At 43.0% G+C, this 12,299-nt stretch overlaps 1 protein-coding gene across 4 annotated transcripts in view; it reads right to left on the bottom strand.

Annotated features, from left to right (window-relative positions):
- SMAD1 (SMAD family member 1) overlaps positions 1–12,299 on the bottom strand; it is a 49,973-nt gene that overhangs the window by 19,596 nt on the left and 18,078 nt on the right. For all 4 annotated transcript variants that reach the window (XM_072862509.1, XM_072862507.1, XM_072862510.1 and 1 more), the window contains one exon: positions 6,575–7,198. In XM_072862509.1, the coding sequence (XP_072718610.1) occupies positions 6,575–6,974 (400 nt within the window). In that variant the 5' untranslated portion in view covers positions 6,975–7,198. The remainder of the gene's footprint in view (positions 1–6,574; positions 7,199–12,299) is intronic.

The following is a 12,299-nucleotide window of genomic DNA, read 5'->3' on the forward strand; positions in this document are numbered from 1 at the left end:
TTCTGACTTGGTTCTACATATTAACTCTGAAGGGATGCACTGGTTTTCTGTTCCCAGCTTTCCTTTTGCCTTCGCTCCTCTGGCCCCTCTCCCCCTCCCTCCGATGCCTGGTGCTGTGGGAGTCGTGCCGGCAGCTGCTCCGCTGGGCTCCCTCCAGCCCGCGCCATCAAAGCTCTTCCATCTGGCCGGAAACGGCGTGGAGGCTCTTGCGCCGATCCCAGTTCTCCCAGGTGCTGGGGGGTGGGAGCCACCAAGCAAGCCCCGGGACCCCAAAAAGCGCAGCCAGGCAAGCTCGCGGTCCCAAAGGGACTTGCCACTTACTCCCAACTTTTCTCTCCTGGCACCAAATTTGATCTGGACAGACTCATAGCACCTGCCAATTTGACAGTCCCAGGAGCTGCGTTTGAACCCTGCCACTTGCCGAAAGCAGCATTAGCGATCCAACAGGCAACCCGCTGCAACAGGCAGCACCAAGTTTGAAGCACAGGGAGAATATGCCGTGATGGGTTTTTAAAGATCCTCTTCTCAATTTAGCCTCTCTAGAAACAGTTTGGGGATATTAATTTTATATGTAGTGATCCTAGGCCGGCCGAGTACAGGGGTACGAGACAGGGATGACTAACTGACCCATTTCATTTTCCTGTAAAGTACTTAGAGAGAGAGAGCGCTCCCAAGCATGACCAGACCAATATACACAACCAAACATCTGTGTGATTTCAAATGGCATTAAAAAGCTCCTTTAAATATGCCTTATTTTTCTTTGACTGAGGACCAGAGCTGCAGCGCTGTACAGGGGAGCATTCAAGGAATATTTACTTCCAGGATTGTGTGAGTCTAAACCTGCCTTATCCAGGATTTCCACCATTTCAAGTTTCTTTCTGCACTTCTGGTGCCTGCAGTAGGTGTGCAGCCTTACGGAGACTCACTTAGAGCAAACAGCAGAGGAGATCAAAGACAAATATGAAAACAATCAGGTTAAAGTCATAGGCAAGGAGTCCACGCCAGGAGCAAAACCAGCACGACACACCTACTGCTCTCCTCAGAGCCCAGGGACCTGGCCTGTTCTTGTGGCAAAAAGCAGCTGTACATTTAGGTAAAATGTTTCTTGCCAAAAACAAGCTTGCTGAAGCAGACATCCACTTCGAATTCATGGTTATAATGGAAAGGAACATCACAATCTTTAGGCAGAATTCAACCGTTCTGACAGTGTATTTCTCCGCGTCACGAAAAAGCAGCCGCTGCTCATCCCCTGATTTGGGTGGAACATGGGCACCATCAGCTTCATAAAGCCCCTTGATGTAGAGCAGACTGCAGCCAGCTCTCCAAAGAAGAGAAGCTTAACAGAGGAAAATCATCCAGCCTTTTTATCTACGCTTTATTGGCAATTGCAAAAAAACCTGAACCAGTGTAGTTATTTTCTGCCTCCAAGTGGCTGTGCTAATGGGCAACTAGAATATTTCAGATGACAGATCAGCTGCTTCTGGACTTCTCGTGTTAGTACCCCCTGGCATTGCATGCTTCAAGCACAGCAGAGCATCAGTAAGCACGTCCAGAAATTAATATTGAAAAGTTAACAACTGCATTTCCCAAGGCAGGTTTAATCTCACTCAGATCAATGAAGAGTAGGTTTCTCCCAAGCCTGACCCCTGAGGAGGTATCAGCAGATTCTGGATACTCTCAGGAGACAGCATGCAGTTGTGGGGAGGGGGGTAGCCATTTATATAAACACTCCGCACCTTCAAACACTTCCACACATGAAGCATAAAAGATAAGTTAATTCCTCTTTTGCCTCCTTTGTAACATATTATAAACTCAAATCCTCTTTAACCTAGCAAGCTGATGAGCAAGGATGCTCAGTAGAGGCAAACTAACACAATTCTGCATCAGACGGAACCGCGAGCTAGTGTTCACTAGCACTTTAAGAAAATTAAATACTCAGTTTCTTCATCTTCCTTCCTTCCCTTTAGCTAAGGCAAAAGAACTAAACCTCCTCCCCTAAAGCCACATTAGAGGTGTGATTTCTTATTATTTTTTTAATAGCAGTGTCAATTTAAGCACCTCTTCATCCTCCCTGCTCCCTATCCCATTCCTTTTGTTTTGCTGTTAGAGCAAATGGGATCCAGGCTCAAAAAAAGAATTTTTTCCCCCTAAATTCTGGATGACATCTTTCACCTGATCTCATTGACATAACTGAGGACAGAGGCAAGCAATAGAGGCTGTATCTCCACAGAAACCAAAGTAATAAAAGAAGGGAAGGAAGCATCTCAGGAGGGACTTCAAATGTCATTTCACACATTCTCCAGCAAAACCTGAGAGGTCATTTGTGGCATTTTCAGAGAGAGATGAGGAACATCGTGTTCACTTTCTCCTCACAGCCTCTACGTATGCTCTACACCTAATTATTTCTCAAGTCTTGATCATACTTAAGGATAGTCCCAAACCAGGTATGAGCCTGATTTCCAGGTATCTCTAAACCAAAAAATAAAACTGAGGAGAAAAAGCAGATTCAGCCAAGTGAGGACACCAAGTGAGTGTGCCAGTTTTTAAAAGGCATCAAATTCAGACCCTGCCCTCCTTAATTAAAAGCTTTGCTTTGCCTTGCCAAGGGAGAAATTTGACAGCCATTAACTACCCTGCACCAGAAATAATTCTGCACACAACAGACGTACGAAACAGCAGCAGTGAGCTACTGTAACACATCTCAAGGAGATACTTCTTCCTGGCAGTCAAGTACAAGGCTGTATTCCCATCCCCAGCAACAAAACAGCCTCTACTTTCTCCTCTCATTTCCCACCACCTCCACTCCTTCCCACACATCGTCCGCAGGGCTGTGTTGGTACAGATGGTCCCGCAGCCACGCGGCGAGCCCCAGCGCTGCTCTGATCAGCCTGGAAGATCACACAGCAGGGAAGGGAAAAAGTGACTGTGATCTGGTTCAGCACGAGGCCACGCAAACAGCTGTGCTGGCACAACACAGCGAGAAGGAGCTGTTTATGCACCCTGCCACGGATGGGATCAGGTCTCCATCGCCTGGGGGGCAGCTTGCTGATACCAGGCTGACCAAATGTCACACAGTCACAGGAAGGCCACCCTTCCTCGCCTCCACCCCGTGCCCCCGTGCTGCCTTGCCCCCATCTGACTCCACAGCGAGCAAGCTGAGGGCTTGCTAAAGCTAACCGTGCCAAAAAGTAGTTTTCTGTCTGTTCAGTTTTCTTGATCGACTTGCCGCAGGATCAGATAGGCATCCGTGCCTGCGCAGAGCCTTTAGGTCAGGGCAGGGATGAATATGGTACCACCACCTCACACCCACATGCCTGCCAGTTGCCATGTTCCCCTCCTTGCACAGAGGCAGCAGCACAGCCTGCGCTCAAGGACACCTGGGAGGCTCCCTATTTGAGACTGCTGATAGTTTTCCACCTCCTCTCGACTGTTTACAACCCGTTCCTATCTAGCCTGGCTAACAGAAAAATCTCTTGTTTGGATTCAGGTGTAGCTTTGTAGCTGGCAGACACACCACAGCGCGCCAATTCTCATGTTTTCCAAGCTTATCTTCTCAAGCTAAACAGCAAGGATGGAAGAAGGTTATCAAGGTAGAAAATCCATGCATCCCTCTGGCACCATGAAAACTGGGGCGCATACATAGCACTAATTTCCCAACATAGAGCATTACCTGATTTTACTTATTTGAGGATTTACCGCTATCTGTTCCTCAAAACTTATACAACACTGCAACAAAACACACAACGAGCAGAATAGTGAATGTATAGATGCCATCCCATGCACGCACCATACGCTTCAGCTCTCCAGTAACTGGATCTGCACAAAGCAGTTAAATACAGACCATGCTGTCAAGCAGAGCCAGAATTTCACGATGTACTTTGCACACAAAATGCGCATGTACACAATCTGAGCTTCCAATTTTCTTTTGTCAAGAGAAAGTACATTTCTAACCCTCCTGGCTGCAATGATAGCCTTGGAAATGCAAACCTTGATATCTGCTCAAGTCCATAGACTGTTGGAAACAGTGACTCATACATGAATTCCCACTACCCATTAATCTCAAAGCGTAAGCACTTATGCAGCAATAATGGTGTTTTAATGTCCTGGCAAAAATGGGAAAAAAAAGTTAGCACAATTTGGGAGTGACTGTCAGGAAATGAAGATAAAGACAATGCTTGGAGGACAGCAAGAACAAGGAAGGGACAGGAAAAAAGAAGTCATAAGTTATGAAGCACAGCTCTCCAAGCCAAACGGGAGTTCAGCTACCACCTGTTTCCAAAAGCCACGTTTTCCCACTCATCTCCACGCAATATCCCTCAAAACAACGGCAGATCTGTGGCTGACTAAATATAACACCATCCTCCTTTATGTACCCAGCCAGAGACCTCAGTAAAACCACAGTGGGCTTCAATCCCACTCTCGCACTTTGGCAAGCTGTTAAAAGTTCAAGACATAACTTCAGCATGCATATAACATTGTACCTCCAGACCCTGATTTAACAGAGCACCTCAGCAGAAGTGAATGCTGGCTCCTTGTCAGCAGCTACCTCCAGAACATTTTAAGTGGTTAGAGCAGCACACTGAGCTTGTGAAAGACTGAATACTTCTGTCAGCTCTGTCAAACCGACTACAGCCCTAATGTTTACAAGAAAACTGCCCAGTTGCCTATTAGGCAACTGACCAAGAATATCTAATTTTTCCTGAAGAAGGGTACTCTCTGGACAAAAAGAGAAGCATTTTATTTCTACCATCTCCAACTTGATTATGTTACTGTTTTGGATTTTTTTCCAGCAAAAATTCTGTAGCTACATGAATGTAGAGATTTTTCTCTCATCCAAAAACAATTAAAGAGCAATCCAGAATTCAGGCTTACAGTTAATAACTTTTTGCTCTGTTTCCCAAATACAAAATTCATAAGATGACTTAACACCCAAACCCCAGCTTTCCAACCACTTAAACTACTTAACAGCACTCAGCTAAAATGCACATTTTAGTTAAACACCTTTCTAAAGTTTTATTCTGTTTTTATCTTGCAAATCTCATTGAAGTGACAGGACATTTACAAATACCTATTTTTAAATATGGTATAAATGGTCCAAATGAGAACGTTCTCAAACTCAGTAATTGTTTCCAAGATTAAAGCAAAATGAGTTAGAACATGTAATTTGACATTACAGTAACAGTAAAAGCCCGACTGCTGCTCAATCTGATGGAAAAATCTAGATGTCTTTCAGGAATCTTAATTTCCAGTATTTTGGAATACTGAATGCAACAATTAGTGCAGACATATGCAGACAGCTAGCAGTACAAGGACACAACTATTTTACTATCCCACTTCTGCTTAACACGGAATTGTTAAGAATTCTAACATTTTTTTTTAATTTTAAATTTTTTAAGAACTGTTTTTCCAGTGCAGAGTTCCTTTGTTCAAGCTTCTGCTGCATAAATACATACATTATGGGTATTACCTCTGCCATTCACATCATTTCCAAGTTAATACTAACACACCAAAGGGAAATATTTAACATCTAGATAGGCACTATGTGTTGCAGATCCAAGACAAATGCATTTTCCATCCACAGAAAAACAATCTTGCAACAATCTTATTTCCACTGTCGTTCTTAAGGTATCCATGCCACTCTGCAGAGACAGCTTCACAGTTTATGAAATGCCTAACAGATGGACTTCCCAAATTTAAAGCAGGGAAGCCTACCCACGCCTGCAATGCATTTCTGCAGACGTCCCTGTACAACCTCACAAGTAGATGGAGACTAGTGTAGATACGTCCAAGCACATTTCATCTTAGTCCCTGCAAGTATTCCCTGATAATAAACTTGCGTAAGTAAAATTAAGCACAGATTTATCAAAAAGAGGTTTGGCCTTTGAAGAGGAGACAGAGAGAATGGGTTGCACCTTAAAAAATGAAGTGGGGAAGTGGGTAACAGGTAAGCAAACTGTGCTTACAGAACAGCCGACAGTAAAACTTCATGTACAACCAAACATTGCTATCAAAGCTTTAAGTTGAGGGGATTATATTCTGCTGTCTAAAATCACGGTCTTTTCAAAAGGCCAAAATTGTGGGAGATCCTAAAGACAATATTATCTTCTGGGGGATGAAGAAACAGAAGTGGTAGAAGTGAAATAATAATTTGGAAATAATAAGAACACCACTACCGCAGTATGTCAGCATGGTTTTCATGCACAGACTGCAATAATCCTTTATGTTAGCTTCCAATGTTTCTTACAGATTCACTGATCCGCACAATTCAGTGAAAAAAAAATTAATCAAGGGATAGTGGTCACCAACAAAACCAGGTGATACCAGGCCCAGCAGCTTGAGGAGTATACTAAGACTATGCCTTTGTATAGCGATAAAACATTTACACAAGTGGAGCATTCATCATGTGAAAGGGAGAACTCCTAATTAATGCTTACATCCGGATAAATTGCAGAGGAAGAATGTGACATGTGCAAACAGCCACTTTTGCTTATTTAAGCTGATGAGTCACATGATTAATTGCCATATTTTGCATTGTTCAGATAAGGTGTAAAGGTACAAACAAGGAAGAACCTACCAGGACTCTCTACCCGCTTGTAGTGGTAGGGATTGATGCAAACCTCCTTCTGTTTTGAACCAAAGGGAAACTCGCAGCATTCCAGTGGTTTCAGTTCATGATGGCTCTGCAGGTCTGGCCACCGCCACACTCTACAGTAAATTACATGTGGTAGCCCTTTCCGGTGCGAAACCTGAAGTCTGCCGTCCAAGGAACGAGGAATTGTGACACAGTTGCTGGGCTGACCAGGACAGCTTAACGCTTTTTCCAGCTCCTCCATAGCACCTTTTTTCTTCTTCAATTTTTTCACTAATGCATCAACAGCTTTCTCTGCCCATTTTTCTTCTTCATCCCCCTGCTTCCATCCCAACAGCCTCTTCACTGCTGGGCTGGTGAAGGAGAATAAACTTGTCACATTCATGGTGACCCCACTGTGGCGATACCACAGAAGCAAGCAGGAGAGACTGTCCTGTTCTTCCACCACCAGCAGGGTACAGCAGGTTGTGCCAGTAGTCAAAAGCAGCCTGTATCAAATAATTCTGGTCCTTTCTCCTTCTCAGTCCTCCAGTCGCAGGAAGGCAGCGCTGACATCCCCCCTTGATGGACGTGACCTTCTCATTATTCTAAACTCTTCCGGCCGAGAACCTGCAGAAGAATATCAGAGGGAGAGAAAAAAGGGATTTTACCTTTTAAATTAACATACAGGAGATAAAAACATCCCTCCCAACCCCCAAGAATGGTGTGACCAAAAACCAACCAATCACAAAAAAACCAACAACAAAGTGTTGCCAGACTCCAGAACTGGACTCAAGGCACATCTGATGAAGACTTTTAAGCAGCAGGGCCTGCTGCCGAACCCTGTATATCCCTCTCCCCAAAACAGCCCTGAATAAATGAGGTGATCACCCTTGAAAATAATGACACGGCATAAACAAAACCAAAAGAGGTTGGGGAGGGGGGGTTAGCAGGAGGAGAGGGCAAGGGGTAGAGGTAAGTGGTGGGACAATTCTGCATCAGCTCAGTTCCCTCATCCAATCTGCTGTGTGGCCTCAGTGATTTTCATGCCACGCAGCAAGGGGGACAGCAACTGCATTTGCCAGCTTCAAACAATACTTCTGCTCGGTGCCCAAGCATGGCCTCAGTTAGTACTATGAGAAGCTCAACAGAAAAAGCCAAAACACAAGAAGACGTGGCTGTATTCCCACACATACTCCACAGAAGGGCAAGGGTCCTATATTAGAAATGTAGTTCACTTTAAATCTAGCCTAAAACAGTCCCTCAGATTTCATCTTTCACCGTTAAGTGTGAAGGGCACTTCCCTCTGCCTATCAGCTGTTGCAACCTTAACCAGCAAAACATCCCAAGGAACCAGTGCAAGATCACTAGCGCTTTTTTTAAAAATTTATTTTAGAGAGCAACTGGAAACAATATGCCCCAACAGCACTGTGCTACCCAGCCCTCTCCAAACCACCAGTCATGCAGCTCAAAAATCACAGCACTAGACTTGTGCATACCACGATCTGAAACAAAAACAGTTCAGCTTCACCTCCGACTTACTTTGAGGAACAAACCAAAAAAGAAGACAGGAAACTAGAAAGATCCTTGCCCTCACTCACCTCACATGAGAAAGAAAACTCCATCTCCCCACCCCACCAAAAAGCCCTCACAGCTCATAAGCAGATTGTGAGGGAAAGATATAATGAACTTACTTCACCGATTACATCCTGACCCTTCCCGTTACAATGCCTGCCTGATGTATTCAAGGACACATGAAGGAGTGGGAAGGAGGAGGAAGTCCTGATAAGAGGATTTCAGACGGCACAGTGGTCCTCGAGCTGGGAGACATGGAATGGGGATGAAGCAATGGGTGAAGAGCAGGAGGAACTCCACATATAAAGAAGCCCCCACTGTGGGCAGCAAGTTCTGTACTTGCCTGGGCTGGGAGCAGGCAAAAGGCTCTGTCGGGGGAAGCAGGAGAGACGCTGCACTGACAGGGAGGGGAAAATGAGACAAAGAGCACTAAACCACTGATTTTCAAACAGAGCATGAAGACAGACAGGAAACATATCCTGGACTGGATACCAACAGGTTGCAGAGGAAGGGGGAAGGGGAAAAGGATATGAATGTTTTTGTTGCCATCAGAAAGACACAAAAAACCCCAATCAACCAGCAACCTATACACACACAGAATAGAAGGTGTCAGCACACCCACATCAGAATTTCATGGCTATACTAAGAAAAGATTGCAGATCTTAAAATTGTAAATGCTATGCCACACTTACCCTCTTGACTATCATGCATTGTCATGGTTTCATAGTGTACCACTATATTGAAGTACTTTAAGCTGAAAACCATCCACTTGATTAAAATGTCACTAAAACAATTATCTAATTGCAAAGGTTCAGTTTTATTAGGCTGAATGCATAAACTACATTTATGTGAATAATGATTATGGACTAAGACACAGACCATGTCTACCTGCACTTTGTGCTGGTATTTCCCATTCCTTTTATGCTAAGAATTGTATCTGAAATAATAACGTCAATGCAATGGAAGATTTGCACGAGCCTGGGGCAAATTTAAGAATTTATTTTGTTACCTGGGCATGTGCTATACTGTTAAATGAACTGAAACTCCATTACTGTCACTGACTGTACCCCAGGTATACTTTATCCTTATATGCACTGTAAAGTGCTCTATTAAAATGCTGTGCTAATTTAAGAACCATATTACCAGAACGCCAGTACATGTGTTTCAAATGTGTTTGTAAGTAACAGAGTTATTCTCAATTCATATAGTCTGTATCTCAATCAATACTCTAAATATCTTTTTTCTTATCTTTCAAAGAAAAGATACAAGTTCCACACACAAAAGTTACAAGTTCCAGTGGTATATCACCAAGTAATCAAGTCAAGCTTTCCACTTCACATCCATTTGAATTAAACAAAAAATATTTAAAAGACTTGAGTTGAAGTTCTAATAAAAAAGGAAGTACAAAGTCTAAATCTCAATCCAAACTTCTTTCAACATTGATAACAAATACAGACATGGTTCTACCTAGGCCTGACCCATTTCCACGAAGCTACTTTAAAAATAAGTGGCCAACCTCCTTGCTGTGGGGAAAAAAAAAAAAAAAAAAAAAAAAGTCCCATCTATTAAGACTGTATGTTTATCCCAGTGCCTGAAAATACAATCCTAACATGAGCTAGTGCACAAGCTCTGCAAAGGCTAAGATGACATTCAGATGGAGCCCCAAGTAATCAGACCATCGGAACAGATTTTCCAAAGTTTTTGGATCAAATGCAGCAACGTACGCATGTCCCACTCCCACAGTCATACACTCCAAAACATATTTCACCATCACAATCAAAGGTAGTATCATAACAGCTGGCATCTCTGTAGCAACAACTGCAGCAAGAAATATGCTGGGAGCAGGAGTAGCAGCATTAGGTACAGTACTTGTAGATATGCTTGGAAGTAACACAGCTCAGCAGGACCTAGCCAGCCACCAGCCGCCAGCCCAGGGACTTCTGCTGAAGTCCTGCCTGCCCAAACAAAGTCTAAGCACACTCCAAGCCCTGAACAAGCCACAAGAGAAAGTAAAGGGGGAGAAAACCCACAGGCTGCTGTATGCTACTCACACAAAGCTCCAATACCAGTATTAAGCTAAAAAAAAAAAAAAAAAAAAAAGGCAGCGTAGGTGGAGTTTTTTGTGTCCAAGAAGCAGCGAGCGCGTCCGCAGCGCTGAGCCCTTGCCAGTACATTCCGTTTCCCTTTCTGCCACTCTTGGTTTTTGCAGTGCATCATTTCCTGTATTGCTTTTGCACAAAGTGGTCTTATCAGCTGGAAGTGCAAAATAAAGATTAAACCACGAGTCAGCAGATGACACAGTCCACATCTTTCTTCCCCAAATACACGTGCCCTTCTGGGAAAGTGGGAGTTAGTATTTCCAATAGCTGAGTGACCACCAGCCCTTGAAGGGTATGTTTATTCTCGAGGTACCGGTGAAACAGAAACCTAGGCCAAACAACAGGACACTCTCCAAAAGGCAGCCTGGAATCACTTTAAAGGAAATTGAGTTGTTACCCACTTATCAGCCACTCTTTACACATCAAAACTCATGCACTTTTAATTATGCGTTCTGTCTGCTGATGGATGAGTCGGAATCAACAAACTTCTTTTAAATCCCAGTGCTGCTTTATTTGTCTTCCTTCACTGCTGCTGTCTTTTGTGTAATCTTTGGACTAACATACAAACCTGCACACAGCTTGTGAAAAGCCTATTAAAAAAAAGTGAGCATTAAACATATAGCTGTTTAGCAAGCCTTGTATTTAAACAACGTATTTAGGCAAAATGCCTAAGAGTGACGTTCTATTTTTCTAGCCCTCAAAGAAGAGATAGTTACTCTGTCAGCAACACTAAGCAGACAGTAAAATATTCAATGAGACTGTTTTCAAATTCCCACAGGAGATCCCATAGGAAACTGTCCCACTTTGCATAAATGACTGTTTTTGGTGGGTGGAGAAAGGGTTAGGACAATTAGGTGATCCTCTCCGGGGGGAGGGGGGGGGGGGGGAAGTGAAACAACTCCTAGCCCAAGTTTCAGGCAAACAAGAAGCAGTTCTAACTCTTCTACTAATTTCATTATTTGTATTACAGGCTCAGTGATGCTGGCAAAAAGGATCCTATTAAATATTTTTAATATATGCTCGGCACAGTTAGACATAAAAAGGGGCAGGAACCACAGTGAAGAGAATCTACATAATTGTTAATGGGGAAAACCGTCTAGTCTTTGACTACATTTTTTAAATTCAATTTATCTTATTTTATTCAACATACCTCCTCCCAGCATCCATTACTTATTGACAATATAAAGAAATAACAAGCAGAGAGATTTTAATTTGCTTCTTTAAAAATACTTAGTAATTTACCTTCTCCGAAAGACACATCTTTTCAGCAACTCATGTACTCAGTACAATATTTAGCCCTTTTTTAAAAAAAGAAAAAAGATCAGATTTTGGCATAGAAGCCAAGGAGCTGTCACTTTACTCCTGCAAGAACTATTTCCATGTATTACTAAAAAGCATGCAGTCTAAGCAGCTGTAATGTTAGAATGTGTTACAACAGATTGTGCACTAACTTCCTCTGGCTCCCTATTCTTGGAGCAAGCAGCAAAAAGTTTCGGTTTCTTTCTTCAAGCCATGTGACTTGTAAAACAAAAAGTCCAGAGTCTCCTGCTGAATTACTCTGTTTTTAATCAAAGAGTTCTTTCTTTGCACCTTCGTATGGCAGAAGATCAGATCTTGCTCATCTTGGAAAAATGCATGGAAACCCAGTAGAAGCTTCAATGGCATTACAATACACATGCAAAAAGAAAGCAAGTTTCATTTCAAAGTGCTGTAGAACTCATTAGAGAGTTTATACAGAACCTGACTTGGCTTCCCTTGTATTTCTGAAAAGGACAAGGAGAAAGAAGAAAAAAAAATTAACTCTGTATGTTTTTTTGGCACGGTAGAAAGAATTCAAGAAAACACTTAAATTTCTGATACGTATCATACTGTTCAAGGAAAGAAGAGCACACTGGTGTTGAAAATACTTCAACATACTTCACAGGAGTAGGTAGCTTTTTTCCTAACACTGCACTAGACTCCCTTACTTAGGCCCAGCAAGGGCAAGGAGGATACTTCCAGCCTGTTCTGCGAAGTAGCCTCTGTCTTGGATTCTGAAAGACAGACCAAAACACCCA

Source organism: Ciconia boyciana, chromosome 5 (genome assembly GCF_034638445.1).
Source record: "Ciconia boyciana chromosome 5, ASM3463844v1, whole genome shotgun sequence".
Classification (NCBI taxonomy): Eukaryota; Metazoa; Chordata; class Aves; order Ciconiiformes; family Ciconiidae; genus Ciconia; species Ciconia boyciana.